This window comes from Heterocephalus glaber, unplaced genomic scaffold, assembly GCF_053883595.1.
Source record: "Heterocephalus glaber isolate CG9 unplaced genomic scaffold, H.glaber_assembly_v1.0 deba00001195, whole genome shotgun sequence".
NCBI classification, from domain to species: domain Eukaryota; kingdom Metazoa; phylum Chordata; class Mammalia; order Rodentia; family Bathyergidae; genus Heterocephalus; species Heterocephalus glaber.
Window position 1 is genome coordinate 1220354 of NW_028258212.1, and position 16687 is coordinate 1237040.

The 16687-nt window shown below is 51.9% G+C and overlaps 1 protein-coding gene across 5 annotated transcripts in view; it reads right to left on the reverse strand.

Annotated features, from left to right (window-relative positions):
- Positions 1-9162: 9162 nt before the first annotated feature.
- Positions 9163-16687, reverse strand: part of Ret (ret proto-oncogene) — a 29046-nt gene continuing 21521 nt past the window's right edge. The window contains exons 12-21 of one of the 5 annotated variants that reach the window (XR_002391964.2): positions 15949-16096; positions 15404-15511; positions 14528-14742; positions 14331-14453; positions 13272-13342; positions 12888-13025; positions 12209-12315; positions 11934-12033; positions 10664-10811; positions 9487-9505 (exon numbers count right to left, since the gene is read on the reverse strand). Coding sequence is in view for 4 of the 5 variants with exons in the window: in XM_004874093.4 (XP_004874150.1) it covers positions 9348-9505; positions 10664-10811; positions 11934-12033; positions 12888-13025; positions 13272-13342; positions 14331-14453; positions 14528-14742; positions 15404-15511; positions 15949-16096 (1209 nt within the window). In the remaining variant the exon portion in view is untranslated. The other 4 variants (XM_004874093.4, XM_021251619.2, XM_004874095.4 and 1 more) reach the window with 4 other exon arrangements.

Below are 16687 nucleotides of genomic sequence, written 5' to 3' on the forward strand. Positions count from 1 at the left end.
TTAGCAACCTGCACTGCTTACAGCCTGCTTTGTGCCTAATCAATACTGCAGTCTCCTGCACTCATGTGTTCCCAAGATGGTGGTGTGGTAGCACCAGATGGCTTCAGGTGGGTATTAGCTAAATTTCTCTGTGCAAATACTTTCAAAGCACAGGCCATTGACTATTGTTTTACACAGAGGAGAAGCATTAAGGAGCACTCGAAGTCATTTTGGGTCTTGTGTCACCTGTCAACATTTCCTGAAAATACTATCAAGCTGGAACATGGCCAGGAGTCCAAGCTTCCAGGTCCCTTTGACATACTCAGGCACAGCATCTCCTTCCAAGGAGTGGAGGGTGTTTACAGTAGTGAGTCTGGGTCCAGCCTGAGCTCGCCACATCTCTCTTCTGGACAGTTCCTTTGTGGTCAGGATGCCAGTGCTCAGGTAACATCTCTGGTACTTTAGGAGTAGCACTCCAAGGCTTGTCTGCACAGAGAACCTAATTTTGTAAGTCACCAGGGCCGAAGATTCCAACTCATGTGCACTCCAAATACAAGTCACCCATCTCCGTCTTTTGTTTGGTGGTAACAGAATCATCTGAGCCATCCATAATGGACATTTATTTCTGGGCTGGGGGTGAGCTCAGTGGTAAAGCACATGCTTAGCAGCCACAGCCCCTGGGTTCCATGTCCATCACACAACATCTTCCAGTTCTGGAGGCTGAGAAGCACAAGACAAGGTGTGGCACCCAGTGAGGGCTCTGTGGTGTCACCGCCTGGCAAAGGGGGAAGGGGGCAGCACTTAGTCTTATAACAGCACAACCCACCATGAGGGAGGAGTCCCCATGGCCTCATCCTTCCACAGTGACAATGGACTGTCAGCATAAGTTTGGGAAGGGACAAATTTCAAATCTGGAAAGGAAAACTGCAGACCTATCTGTAGAAACCACGTGGTGGGGAACATGTCATGAGCTCTGGCCAAGTCACACTGATATTACCTTGGTCCTGCTTGTTGCTTGTGAATCAATGGCCTCTGCTAAGGCTGTGCCTGGGTTGGGGAATAGGGTGGGCAGAATGGGCCTCATAGCATTGGCAAAGGCCACTGGCTCTCAGGTGTCCTCCTGCCTGGTGGGATCCGCTTTTGCTGCAGGTTGGTCAGCTGTGTCCTTGGTTCAAAGCACTTGTCATTGCTCTTGTTACACTGGTCAGGATGCTGTCCCATTGCAGGCTGCCATCATCATTGAGCCGTCAGCAGGATGATGTGACAGGAACACGAAGGCCTCCCAGTACAGCTGATTATGGAGCCAACAGGATGCCCCTTACTGTGAAGATCCACATTTCTTGCCAGCTTGAATTGTTCAAGGAAGCAGGATTGAGACCAAGAGGGGAGACTGGAAGAACATTCCTGACAGCCAGGCCACATGATGGGAGAACTCATACAGCACCGTGGTGGCTGCCCAGGCCCCAGGCTCCAGTCTTCACAGTGATTGGCCCAGAACGGTCAGGATTTGGTCAACAACTGCCAACATCTCTCTATTTTTTTTTTTTTTTTTTTTGCCATTTCCAACTCTGAGCCAACCAGAGAAAGCCAGGTATGTTCCTCAAACAAGAACACAAGATGCTCTGTTGCTACCCAGCAGCCAGCAGCTTCCAGGTCACCAACTTCCAGCCTTAGCAGACCCCAAATCTCCCCAAACCTCTGTTTTATTCCCCTGATAAAGTGTTCCAACTCCTCCGCCTGCCTTGGAGTCTTTGCCAGAAAGTGACAGGTAATGCTGGCTGACTCCCTCACTGTACAAATTCAGGATTAGGACTTCTTGCTCTCATTTGGGTGGTGTTGGTTTAGTTTTACATAGTTAAAGATTTGAACAGTACCCCTTATTTATGGTTTTGCTTTCCATGTTACAGTTACCCATGACCTGAAATTAAATGAAAAATAGAAATAAGACTCTGTGTCTTAACTTGTGTGCCCAAGTAGCGCGATGACATCTCACAATCCCCCATCCGGCCACCAGCCCTGCCCCACCCAGTGCACCTAGACAGTACACAACACCTGTCGGCTCATCGTGCTGCTATGGCCGTCCTGGCTGTCAGAATGGAAAGCTTGCTCTGTCTGGATTCTGGCATCTGCTGGGGTCTTGGGTATCTCTCTGGCACATAAAAGGTTACAGCTGGACTGATAACTAACTGGGCATTCTCTTATTTCTTTTTTTTTGGTACCAGGGATTGAACTCGGGACTTGGCGCTTGTGAGGCAGGCAGCAGAACTACTGAGCTAAATCCCTGGTCCAACTCTTTAAAAGTACAATTTCTGGGCTGGGGATTTAGCTCAGTGGCACTTTACCTGCCTTGCAAGTACAAGGTCCTGAGTTCAATCCCTGGTACCAAGAAAAAAAAAAGTACAACTTCCTGTGATGACACTTCTTTTACCTCTTCCAGTGATTCTGGGGAGGAGTTAGAATTCTTCCATCCTTGGTGCCATTCCTGTTCTTAAAAATCTCCCATAACAGAATGCAGAAGATCATCAAGAAGATCATACACCCTGATCAAGTGGGATTCATTGCAGGGATGCAGGGATGGTTCAATATACGAAAATCAGTCAATGTAATACACTATATCAATAGAGCCAAGGACGAAAACTATATGATTATCTCCATAGATGCAGAAAAAGCATTTGACAAAATCCAACATGCATTTATGATAAAAACCCTACAAAGAATTGGAATAGATGGTCTCTACCTCAAACTGATAGAAGCCATCTATGAAAAACCAACAGCCAATATCATACTAAATGGTCAAAAACTGAAATCCTTCACACTAAAATCAGGAACAAGACAAGGATGTCCACTATCATCACTCTTGTTCAATATAGTTCTGGAAACATTAGTCACGGCAATTAGACAAGAGAAAGAAATAAAAGGAATAAAGATAGGTAATGAAGAAGTCAAATTGTCATTATTTGCAGATGACATGATACTCTATATAGAAGACCCCAAGAACTCCACCAAAAGTCTTCTAGACTTAATAACCAAATTCAGTCAAGTAGCTGCTTACAAGGTCAACACACAAAAATCAATAGCTTTCCTCTACACCAATGACAGACTCACTGAGAGAGACATAGGGCAAATAATTCCTTTCACAATAGCATCCAAAAAACTGAAATACCTAGGAATCGTCCTAACGAAAGAAATCAAAGACCTCTTCTCTGAAAACTATGGCACTCTGAAAAGAGAGATTGAAGATGATACCAGAAAATGGACAGACATCCCCTGCTCCTGGGTAGGAAGGATTAATAGAGTGAAAATGACCATACTTCCAAAACTGCTATATAGATTTAATGCAATTCCAATTGAGATCCCAGCAGCATACTTCATGGACCTTGAGAAAACAATCAAAAATTCATTTGGAACAAGAAGAGACCCAGAATAGCAAAAGCAATTCTAGGTAACAGAGACATGGCAGGGGGTATCACAATCCCCAACCTGCAACTCTACTACAAAGCTACTGTGATAAAAACAGCATGGTACTGGCAAAGAAACAGACTTGAGGACCAGTGGAACAGATTAGAAGATGCAGAAACAACGCCAGACACACTCAGCCATCTCATCTTCGACAAAGGAGCCAAACACCCTCACTGGAGGAAAGATAGCCTCTTTAATAAATGGTGCTGGGAAAATTGGGCTTCAACTTGCCAAAGATTAAAACTAGACCTGTATCTCTCACCATGCACTAAACTAAAATCAAAATGGATTAAAGATCTAAATATTAAAATAGAAACTCTGAACCAGTTGGAACAGAGGTTAGGTAGAACCCTTGAAGACATCAGTGTAGGAAAAGATTTTATGAACAAAACCTCAGTTGCCCGTGAACTAGCACAAACAATCAACAAGTGGGATCTCTTCTTATTAAAAGGCTTCTGCACAGCAAGAGAAACCACCAGCAGTGTGAAGAGACAACCCACAATGTGGGAAAAAATCTTCACCTGCTCTTCCTCAGACAAAGGGCTACTATCTCGAATCTATAAAGAACTTAAAAAGATCAGACCTCCCAAATTGAAAGACCCAATCCGAAAATGGGCATCTGAAATGAACAGACATTTCTCAGACAAAGAAGTAGAAATAGCAAATAAATACATGAAAAAATGTTCAACATCACTGGTCATTTGAGAGATGCAAATGAAAACAACACTGAGATTCCACTTCACTCCAGAAAGAATGGCTGCTATCATGAAATCTACCAGTAACAAATGCTGGCGGGGCTGTGGGGAAAGAGGAATCCTGCTCCACGGCTGGTGGGAGTGTAGACTGGTGCAAGCACTGTGGAAATCAGTATGGAGATACCTCAAAGAACTAGGACTGGAAGTCCCATTTGACCCCGCTATTCCACTGCTGGTGATCTTCCCCAAAGAATTAAAAGAATCATACCACAGTGATCTATGTGCGCCCATGTTCATAGCAGCACAGTTTGTGATAGCTAAAACTTGGAAACAGCCCAAATGCCCATCAACTGGAGACTGGATAAAGACAATGTGGTTTCTTTATAAAATGGAGTACTACTCAGCCATCAAAAATGAGAAATTAGAGACATTTATAGCTAAGTGGATGCTCATTGAGGCGATACTCTTAAGTGAAATAAATAGGACACACATGTATAAATACCGAATAGTTTCTCTGGTGTGAGAAACTGACAGTGTAAATAAGGACTAAATGTGTAATAGGTAATGTGAAATAGGAAGAAAAGGAGCAAAGGGGAAGGAAGTGGGAGGCCTAGGGGAAAGGATAGAAGGGAATGGGATTAATATGAGAAAATGGAAAAGTAGGAACAAAATCTTTGTAAATAGGGAGGACTGGAGGGGTTGAAGGGAGGGCTGGGCAAGGGTGAAAAATAAGAACCAAGAGAGACTATGTAAAGGTGCAAATTTCCAATGATGAATGTCATTGTGTTGTATACCTAAAATGTACCAATGATTAGAATGAATAATCGTAATGTAAAATAGGAAGAGAAGGTCCAAAGGGGTAGGGGTAGTGGGAGGGGCAGAGGAAAGGAAAGAAGGGAAAGGAAAAATGATGAGAAATGGAAAAAATGGAAATAAAGTCTTTGTAAATAGGGAAGGGTGGAGGGCATGAAGGGAGGGCTAGGAATGGGGAAAAACTAAGAACCAAGATGCATTATGTAAAGGTACAATTCCCAATGAGAAATGTAATTGTGTTGTATACCTACAATGTACCAATAAAAGAATTTAATACAAAAAAACAAAACAAAACAAAAATCTCCCATAATTGCACTCTGCCTTCCAGACTCTGATGAAGTCCCCAGACTTGTGTTCCTTTTCCCCTGGGGTTCTGGGCAATCCAGATTTCAGCCTCCCAGGCCCTGTGGCCGAAGCTTGCAGGAAAGTGCTCAGGTCTTGCCATCTCTCAGAAGACAAGCTCAGGCAGAGAAGTCGCAGAGGGCCTTGGTGGGAGAGGAAGCTCCAGGCTCCCAGTACTTCAGACCCTGCCGCCTCCTATAGCCTCATGTGCTTTCTTCACTTGGACTAGACCTTCAGCTCCCGAGATTCCTGAGACCCTCAAGACCCATCCCTCCACTGGGTGTGTGGACAGGGACTCCAGTGCTGGCAGGTACTGTTCACACTGCCTATAAAGACAAACAAAACCCTGACACACCTGAGATGGACTTCATATTTTTATTGAAGAAGTTAACATTTTGCATGGTAAAGATCATCTACATGAAATGTCAAAATTCTCTTCTTCTCCAAGAGAATGACTATTAATTTTTTAGCTTTGAATGCACTTTCCTTACCTTGCTTGCTAACATAATTTCCAACTGGAATTGCTCAGTGTCACTGGGAAGGACACTGCCTGTGGTCTCTCCTGCATGAGTGACGGGCCCTGCTGCTGCCCCAGCTCCCTCCACGCCCTGTGGCCCAGCTCCCATCACCCCCTCGAGACACGACCCCCCCACCCCTACCCAGCGCCCAGGCTCAGCTGAGATCTAGGTCCTGTGATTAACATATCCCATCCCTCGAAACAGCACTCAAAAGCACAGTGCAGAGACAAGCTGTAGACCTTGGGGTGCTAAGTTGGCCCTCACCAGGGAGCTAAGTTGGCCCTCTTGGCATCAGACAACCACCTTGCTGCAGGACACAGCAGGTGAGGCCCCCAAATTGAGACATGGGCTCTGGTTCCAGTTCCTTGTGATCTTGACTGAGATGATCCTTTCAGTGTGTCCTGGCTCCCTCTGCAAAGTTCCTATGAAGTTCCAGCTGAGGCTGCTGCTTGCTGGGGAGAGGGCAGAGGTAGCTTCTCATGAGCATGGGAGCAGAGGCTGAGCATGTCCCCCAGAGGCCGGGCCTGCCATACGTGCCCTCAGACCCACTCTCTGTGCCCTGCTCATGGCTAGAGCTCCAGAGGCTGAAGCCCTCTGGCACCAGCCTCCACATGTGCTGAGTGTGTCTGAAGGAGTCAGGGATCCTCACTCCCTGCTCCACAGCTCAGGGGAGAATGCATCCTTTATGTGGGTGGAAACTGTTTTCCCTTGTATGTGTTTCCTTTGTATGTACTTATCCAAGACCGCTTTCACACAAACTCAACTAGATTTCCATCCAAATAAGCTAGCGTCATGTGGGAAAGGTTGGGAAAAAAAGAGAAAGAAACAAACACACTAGTGCTCCTCATGGGATGTCACTATTCTTGAAAAGGGGCTGACGGGATTTTGCTTTTCTCAGCCAAGGTCTCTCATCCCTCCAAGGTGAAGGCTGCAGCAGGCTCAGGAGGAAAAGTGTGGAGGCATGGGAGGAGGTCTATCACATGTCAGAGGACAAATTCCACCCAGAGTCACTCTCTTATGTCTAGCCTCTGTGGTCCAGACTGGAGGAGACATAGGCACCAAGGGCTGGGCCATGGCTTGCGGCTATTGTGTGTACACACACATGTGCATGCACACACATGTGCAGAAAGTAACAGGGCAGAAGGTGTTACAGGTCAGCTCTATGCAGGTGACAACTTGCCTTGACAACTTCCCTGTCTGCTCCTGGCAGAGCTTAGAGGGAAGCCCCAGGGTCCCACCCAGGGAGAAGGCACGAGGGCAACACGGGTGCTTCCGGTCAGCACCAGCCACCTGTGGGGTCCAACGACCATGCAGATTTTAGTAACAGACTAGTTCTACCTCACACTGCTAACACACCACAGCTCCAAGCACTCAGCCAAGGAGATGGCAGAGGACTTCGAGGGCCTATGCTTGGCATTGCCTGCTCTGCAGGGAGGCAGCCTAGAGCAAGGAGCAGGTACATGTCCAGCAGCTATTGCTGATGTGATTGGTCACACGCCCCATGTGTGAGCCCCGTCCTGGGTCACTATCAGCTGCCAGGAGGCCTCTGTGACAGATTCCTTTGTTCACGTTAACTCTTGTGTGGAAATGTCAAACTCACAGATCTGACACTGTTCACTAGAAAGTTAAAAAAAGAAGTTTGCATATATTATGATACATGATTTTATTTATACAACTGAAATTATTTCCTTAGTCACCTTGACTACAAAAACAAATTAACATGGTGTGGTTTAATAACCTTTCTTAAATGGATTTCACACATTTTAATAGCTGACAGATTGCTATTTAATACTGGGTAACACAATACTTAGCAACGTTTGCATATATGTGTATGAAAGTTGTCTGATAGGACTAATAGGCACAGGTACTTTTGCAACTCAGATGGCTGGGTTACTAGGCAAGTGATAGTTCCCCATCCCTGGGCAAGTGTTTAGACCTGGAGGTCTTGTCCCATGACAGCAAACCAACTGTAGCAATTCACACTTACTGGGTGGACATTTTAGTAACTTGAGTTTTTCCTAGTTCTGCATTTAGTAAAACTATCATGAAGCTCATCTGAAAACCAGGAGTTTGCCATGACTACAGTATTTGTAGAACTTATCACAGTGTATCTGGAAAATGGCCCAAACTAAAGCCATGTTACACATCCCTGTGAGCGTGTTTTGGCTCTCTCTGGATGTGTGTGTGCGCCTACATGCACACCCTCCACAGGGCTGTCACACAGGCATCCAGGCCCTCCTACCACCCAAATGCCATCATTCTCTGCTTTGTGAAGTGCCCACAAAGTGCAGCGTTTATGGAGACCACTCAAAGTCTTCTTACAGTGCTGATGTCTGAAGATCAGGCAGTGTTCTGGTGGTGCGGCCCCTTCCTGAGACATGATAGGCCTGGACTCCCGTGGCCACCCCCACAGCTGCAGGGGCGCAGAGTGTGACCACACCAGGGTGCAGTGACAAGAAGCTTACATCTGAGTCACGGTGAGAATCAAAAAAACCAAAATGCCTTGCTGTCTGTGAACAGGAAGAGCCAGGCATGAGCTCTTTGAGAGCAACCTGGTATCTTCCCATGGCAGAGCTGCAGTCAGGCGCAGTGGTCTGCAGTGCTTCTAACACAACTAGCAGGTCTGTCTTTTCAGGAGGGAGTGCTATGGGATGCACTGACACAAGCACAGACCCACCTGTTCGGCATACTGCTCTCCACAGAGGGCACATGGCAGGGCAGAGGTGAGGGTGATCGAGTACCAGAGACTGCCGTGTTCTGTGCTGTGGTGGCAGGGTCATGGTCACCCCACACCGCCATGCAAGGCCTGGACCTGTCTTCAAGCCCCTCCTCAAAGCTGCTGGGCACACAGCAAGGGCAGCATCAGATCCCCATTGTGCTAAATCTAAGAATCGCTTAAATAATGGTGAAAATAAATGTCTTCCTAAGAAAAGGCTACGTGATTTAAAAAACCATTTATAGGCTCTCATATTTGGAGCCGAGGCCTGTCCTGGTCCCCCATTCCCTCCAGTCCTGGGGTTGGAGTGGTGCTGGTTGTTGTCACCATCCAGGCCCGGTAGCCTCCTTCTGAGTCAGGCCAGGCTACTGGCCAGGGTTTCCTACTGCCTGTGTGTGTGCATGTGCACACACATGTGTTTGTGTGTGTGTGTGTGCTTCACGGTTTGAACTTGTTGCACTGTTTCAGTGGCAACCAGGAAAATCAGACAGTTCAGGTATAATTTCTCACACAAGCGAGTGGCAAGCCTACACGGGGCCAGGAGCACATGGTAGTCACTGGTGGGCACAGACCAAGGGGCTGCCCGGTGTGAAAGGGGAAGGACACCTTAGTGCCAGGACTCAAGAGCACTCACCCAGCGGCCACATCTGCCAGGAGGGACGTCACCGGCCATCAGGAGAGAAACCAGTTACAACAAACTACCAGGAAAGAATCTGCCACTCGGGCCTGGCCTGGCTAGGGGGACGAGCACAGGATGGGCCGATGGACTGTCCATTCTCGGCATGTTCTTTCCCTCGTGAGTCCATGACCGTGCACACAGACATGTTAACTATCAGGTGTGTCCATTAACTTTGCCGCTGCGGGTGAAACCATCCAGTTAGCATATACACTATCATTTGCATATCTTGGAAACCCAGTGTTAGTGTCATCGGCTCTCGGGAGTGGTACAGGACTCTCTCCAGGCCAGCTCGGGTCTGACATGCCTAAAAATGAAAACACATCATTTGTTCTGCACCGAAGGACCCACATGTCAGGTGCAGACAGTGAGGCCTTGGCAAAACTCCCTTTGATGTTCAAGCCAAACTCTGCTTTCGGTGCCAATTACACTCCTGGTTTTACACTCTTGGTTTCCAAAAAACTGTCCTAATGGGGCAAGACTACGTGCTCTCTTGGTAAAATGGAATTTAGCAGACACTAACAATTTTGGCCTTTCTGGGCTTCAGACTCTGAAATCTGCTCTGTTTGCTAAACTGCTTAACTGTCTTCCTCTGGCAGTGGGAGGCACCGGCGAGAGGCTGGCAACACAGCTTGCTGTGGCAGGAATGTCCTAGGAAAGGAGCCTATTTGTCCATCACCTACCACAGAGAGAAGTGTCCTCCTGGGAGCGTGCAGCATGCACTAGCCCCAACATCAGTGGGGACTGTGACTGGGGGGCAGCAGAAAGAGCATACTGGCTGAGATGCCTGGATCTAAGTGCTCAGTGATGAAGTTAGGAAGCAGAAAACTTTTCGAGTATTTAATCCAAGACAAAAGAAGGAGTTTTGGCAAGAACCATATTTACTGTCCATTGCAAGCCCACAGCACCACAGAGTATACGTTCTTTCAAAAAGCATCGGCTCCAGGGTTGAGCGCTGGCTTCATACGTGACAACTGTGGGGGAAGGATGTGAAAACAGTGTGTCCATGTGTCTGGCAGGGCTAAGGCCCAGGCGGCCTCTGGGAGGCGGCTCCCACTGCAACTCAGTGCACAGAAGGTGCCAGCCCTCCTTGGTTTAAATCCCTTCCATCAGGTAAATTTACCCAAGTAACTAAACCAGAAGTGCTGTGACTTGTGCCACCCCTGAAATGACTTATTCATCATTTCCACAGCATCTCCCAAGAATTCGGCCCTGATGGTTTCTGCTGCATTGTCTTAAGTTGCTGGGCAGTGTGGTAATGACACTTATTTTCACATCCTTTTAGAAAGACATAGTTGGAAAAAAAGGCCTACATGTAAACTGGATGCAAGATCAGACATTTACAAAGAAAAGGGTTCGGTGTGGACTTTGGTTTTGTTCGGGACTTTTAGAAAGCATTACAGACAGTGAGGACAGTGCAGAGGGCAACGCTGCTAGAACCGAGTAAACGCATGGGAGATTCTACCATAGAGTTTGTTTTCAATCCATGTGGAGGGGAGGGCGCGAGGGACGGGGGTGCTGCTGCAGTCCACCAGTGGTGTCTCCTCCTCCGAGAGACCATCGTCGTACAGCAGTGAGTCTGATGGGGTAGATGCTGCGAGATCCAGATAGTCCTGGAAGAGAGGGATGGCCAGTCACCCCCTCTCTGTGGTGGCCCAGGACAAGGGTTCTGGCATACCCACACCTTGGCCCTTGCCAAGGTGGCTCCTGCCTCACTGGCACCTGAGTATCATCTGTTTTCTCTGCCCCCCCCCATAGATCTCCAGGGCCTGAAGGGCAGCCTGGGCTGCCTGTCCACAGTGGAGGGCAGGGGACTGACTACCTGTGTCAGACACTCCAGGGCACAGCCTCCCCCAAAGCCCCTCCACCTGGGGCTCCTGTCAGGGCTCAGAAATGTGAAACACACCACTGATGTTGGCTGTGCCCAGGACACTGCCACAGGTGCCAGCTCCCAGCGTGACTGTCACATGTGTACATCTGTGTGTGTGCATGTTTGCGTGCAAGGGCCTGGTACAGGCCACGGTGCTCCTTGGCACTGTCCCTGGAGCTGGCTCTTAAGAGTCAGGACAGCCTGACTCACAGGACTTGAGGTTCCACCCCAGCACTGGTGGTGCTGTGAAGCTCTGCTGCAGGGGCCTTGCCCAGCACCCTGCATCCTGAGTTTGTAAAGGACACTTCTGGTAAACGTGCCAACAAGAACAGAGATGTCTGTGCGAGGGCTCAAGGGCCCGGCTGGTTCGCTGCATCCCTGGCATGCAGCACTTAGTAGTTACTCAACAAATACCGGCCCCAAATGTGTCCACGCACTCCCTCCCTCATAGTTGTAAAGGGGGGCATGCGAGCCGACTGAGGAGGCCTCCAGACAAGCTTTGCTCGGGTCACACTGGGCTTTTGAAAGTTTATAAATGGGTTCACAGTAAGAACCGGGAGACCTGACACAAGCCCCTCGAGATCAGGCAGACCTGACACCTGGGGCTCCCGTTCTTGGCCACGTGTGTTGAGAATCTGGAACTGCGGAGGGACTGGAGCCACAGTCCCACCCCGCTGCCGCCACCGGGCCCCAGGGCTGCTTCGGCCCTGCGAGAGACCCTCTGGGTGTCAAGAGAGGAGCTGCGGTTGCTCTGTGGTTTGGGCAGTGTCCCCGCTGCCTGCCCTGGGGGTGGCATACCCGCTTTTCACCTTCCCGCCCCCACTCTGGCCTGAGAACTGCAGCCCCAGGGGAGGCCGAGACTCACTCTGCTCTTGACCATCATCTTCTCCAGGTCTTTGCTGATGTCCGCAAACGTGGGCCGCTTGTCTGGTTCCTGCTTCCAGCACTGCAGCATGAGGCGGTACCTGGGGGTGGGGCAGGCAGTGGTGAGGGCCTGCAGTGCAAAGGAGCCACAGCTCTGCTGCCTTGCTCCCGTCTCCAAGCTCACAGGGACTGCGGGGCGGCCTCACTCCAGACCCAAGGGCTCCAGTACCGTGGAGCTCCCCTTCCCTCCAGAAGGTTTACGTTCTCTTTGCTCACAGAAACACCACGAACAGCAGGCTCTGCAGGCTGAGCAGGAAGTGCCACGATGAGGTGACTGAACTTTCAGGTGTGGGTGGCTTGTCACACCTCCGACTGGCATGTTCCTACCCTCCACAGGAGTCCAGGCACAGAGCACAGAGCATGCTAAGGTGTTGTGGCTGCTGCCCAGGCACCACACCCCAAGCAGCGTACAGACTGTGGCACAAGTCCCTGCCTCTGTACAGTCCCTTCTCATCTGTTTTCAACTTGCTTCCTAGAACCATCTGGGACCATGTGGGACTATGTGGAACCATCTGGGACTATTTAGAACCTTCTGGAACCATGTGGGACCACCTGGCTGAACTGCCTGGTGGGAAGGAAGACAGCTCTGGTGCTCTCAGGCTGGGTATTCTCCAGCACCTGCTCATGTGTCCTGCGGGGCGCTGGAATCACTGCCCCACAGCCTGCTGCTACCCCAGCATCTGCCTCCATCCAACGGGGCTCTCTGCTCTGTCACTCTGCATTCCCTGGGATGGTGGCCCAGGGGTGCTCAGGAGTGGGTAGAAAGTGGGTGGCTGTGTCCCCTCCATGGAAGGCCCAGTGTGTGGCACAGAGGGTGGCTGGGGTGGCCATGTCCCCTCCCGTGGGAGGCCCTGTGTGGGGGGCAGAGCACGGCTAGTGAAGCAAACTTGCTCACATCTCTTCACTGCAGTTGTCCGGCCTGTCCATGCGGTGGCCTGTCTTCAGGAGGTTGAAGAGCCGCTCGGGAGGAATCCCGGGGTATGGATTGCCCCCCAGGGTCACAATCTCCCACAGCAGGACCCCGAAGGACCACCTGTGGTAAGCAAGGGGACAGTGAACATCTCTACCTACTATACCTGCTAGGGCCCAGGTATCCACAGCTGCCAGGCCTGCCAGCCACCAATGCCAAGAGTGGCTGTACTAGATGTCAGCTGGGTCTGGATGGCCCTCCTGCCCTCTTGGGTGCCCTCCCCTCAGGGGCCAGCACTACACCAGCCAAGCTACGCAGAGGACACGGTGGCCCCCACCCCTGCAGCTGGATGGCCACAGCCACACTTACACGTCACTCTGGGTGGTGTAGATATGGTCGAACAGGGACTCGATTGCCATCCACTTGACAGGAATCCGGCCCTATGGGGGGCACTCGTGTGACTCTGCAGTCCCAGCTACTGGAGTTCTGGGTCAGGGCCAGCCACAAGGCCTGGAGCCCCAGCCTGAGCTGCAGGGTGCTGCAGGGACGCTGGTGGGAGCTGGGCAGCCGCCCATTGCCACACAGGGTGACTGGCTCCAGGGCACACCCTGGGGGCTACAGGTGTGCAGCCTGCACCCACCTCCTCGACTAAGCCTCAGAGGCAGTTGGCTCAAGGCCTCAGCGTTTACTGCAATCCCCCTTTCCCAAATGCATCCTCTAGGACCCTGTGTTCACATCCTCTCCTTCCCAGGGGACTGTGAGGCCGGAGACCCCCGTCCTGTGTCACAGGAAGGTGGTATCACACCCCACTGCAGTGGCAGCAGCCCCCCTCTTTCCCTTCAATGGTTCTGAGGTCTCTGTTGCCCTGAAAACCCCCAGAAAAAGTAAACAGGGTCCTCAAAACCAGCAGCAGTGGCTCCCGCCCCTCGTGGCAGAGCTGAGCCAAGCTGTGTCCAGTGCTGTTCCTTCCCCTCGGGGTCAGCCCTGAATGCCTGGTTGCTGGGACCCCTGGAAGGTTGCAAACTCCCCCCATTTGGTTCATCACCAGGCTTTGGGAGTGCAGTGGAGTTGGTGACAAAACTAAGAGATCAGGGTGGTTGCCCCAGGAAAGAATGACGTCAGGGCCCCAGAGCCCCTGAGCTACGGCCCCACAGCAAGGGGCCATGACCTTCCCAAGGCCTGAAGTAGCCTCGTAAAGTGCCAGGGATGACAAGCAAAGCATCCTCCTGAAGGCCTCAGGAAGGGAGGACAGCCCTCAGGAAGAGCAGGGACCCAGGAAGAGAAGGAACGGGGTCTCTGCACACTCAAGCGGGGGACAGAATGGGGTAATTTAGGTGGCTTGAGAGTTCAGTACCTGGAAAGCCACTGAATATTCTTAGAGGACCTGAGGGTTGCTGTGACCTCCCTGGGGCACTCTGTAGGGGGTACCTTGCTCCTCTTCACGTAGGAGTCCTCTTCATATACGTCTCGGGACAGCCCGAAGTCTGAGATCTTCATCTTTCGCCCCTCGGCCACCAGGATGTTCCTGGCTGCCAGGTCCCGGTGCACAAGCTGTGGGAAGGAGAGGGACCCTCAGGTGGCTGGCAGGCCAGCTGGACAGGGCCGGGGTGCACCCCTGCACCAACCTTCATCTCAGCCAGGTACTGCATCCCCCTGGAGATCTGCCAGGCGAAGGAGATCAGGTCGCCCATGGTCAGTGCCCGCTCGTCCGGATGGTCCAGGGTGCCAGAGTTTCGGCTGCCTCCATTGCCCACGTAGCCAGGCCCTACCTTGCGGCTATCCCGGAGGAAACCCCGCAGGGACCCATACTTGGCGTACTCCACGATGAGGAGGAGCGGGCCTGGGGGCAGGGACAGTGGGTGTGGGGACACTTGGGCAGGCGGGGTAGTGGTCACCCCGCAGGCAAAAGGATCCTGGCATGGCCCTGCCAGGGCAGCTCTGAGGAGCGCAAGCCTGGAATTCCCACACCCACCACTGTGGGCACCAGCTCCCTCCAGGGGACGGTGACTGGCCAACAGGAGCCCCAACCCTTCCCGTCCTCATCTACCACTGCAGGGCTGTGAGGCCCAGTGGAGGTGGGGAGGCCTGGGAAGGTCAGTCCGGGTGCTGATCAGGTGCTTGCTGCTCCGTCCCTGTGTTCCCTGTACGCATGCACACATGGATGTACACACACACACACACACACACACACACACACACACACACACAACTTGGAAAAGTCCCAGGCAGCACCAAGGGTTGGAAACCAAGACAGACGAGATGGTACGTGTACTCTCGGATGAGAAACGGTGACAGTGTCCTGCCGTGCGGGGCTGGGTTGGGCCATCTGGAGGCCATGCACACCCAGGGCCTGCAGGTACTGGGAAGCAGTACCATCCTTGGAGCTCAGTCAACAACTGGCACCCCCTGGGGACCCGGGAACACCACAGGCACAAAACCTGGGGGTGCAGGGATCAAAAGGAGGTGACTAGGGCAGGGAGGGGAGGCACCAGCCTGCTTACCATCCTGGCTGCAGGCCCCGTATAGCCTGATGACGTGCGGGTGGTTGACCTGCTTCAGGAGATTGAACTCGGACATCAGGTCCCGAAGCTCACTCTGGGATGCATTCTCTGGAAGACAGTTGGGAAAGCAGGCTGCACCCCAGCCCCTGCCACTGTGCTGGGCTGGCACCGCATCTCCCTCAGGGCCCAGGGCCCAGATCTCCCGAGGGCCTCACAGTGGCCCCCAGGGCTGGGGGAACTAGCAGCCTGGGGATCTGGGCACACCCCCAAAGCACCCTGATGGGTGCCCCCACTCTGCCCCCATGACAAGGGCTCTGGGCCACACGCCTGGCTGCCACTGTCCTGCCTCTGTAAGGCCGGAGAGCACCCGCTGGGAGGTGTGAAGGCTGTGAGGCTCCCTGGCAAAGGCTCCTCACAGGACTCCATGGGACAGTGGGGGACAACTGTCACAGGCAGACGCAGCACTTACACCCCAGGACACCGTGTGTTTTGCTGCCTCTCCAGGGCCAAGGCTGCCCTGTGCCAAACTCTGCAGCTCCGCCTACCTTTCAGCATCTTCACGGCCACTGTGGTGTAGCCAGCTCTGCCCTTCAAGCGGAAGGCCGTGGCCTTTACCACCTTCCCAAACTCGCCCTCTCCCAGGGTCTTCCCGAGAACCAGGTCCTTTCGAGGGAATTCCCACTTTGGGTCCTCCTATGTGGGTTGAGGGGACAAAGGCGGAGAGAGGGGAAAAGTGAGGAGGATGGAGGCGTGCCACTGAGGAGCCTGGGGGATGAGCCTGGGTGGGCAGTGGCCGCTTCTGCACCAAGAACAAGGCCCCGTGATGGACAACTCGTCTTCCGAGTGAAGTCTTGGACCCACACTGACCCTCTCTGCCCACCTACTGCCTACACCTGAATGCTCAGGGCTCAGCTCCATGTCCCTCTAGCGAGGGGCCCAGGGTCTATGATGCATCCCTGTATGCTCACAGCGACCGCCAGCAATCCAGGGCTCCATCTGCTGATCCTGGGCCCCAGGGACCTACACAGCATCCACAGCTGAGGCCTCCAGTCTACAATGTCCAGCTAGAGTGGGAACATCCAGGGTGACAGCCCCCTGTGGACACTTGCAGAGAAAGGTGCCACAAGTCCTGGGGAAGCCCAATCTGGCCCACGCTGCACCACCGTTCCTGCACCTGGCTCAGGCTCTGGCTAGTGTACTGTTTTCAGGTCCCTGTGTCCCACTGCACAACAGGCCCCCCCTGGATACATAAGCAAACCCTGGAAGGGCTGAAGCGTGCAGAAT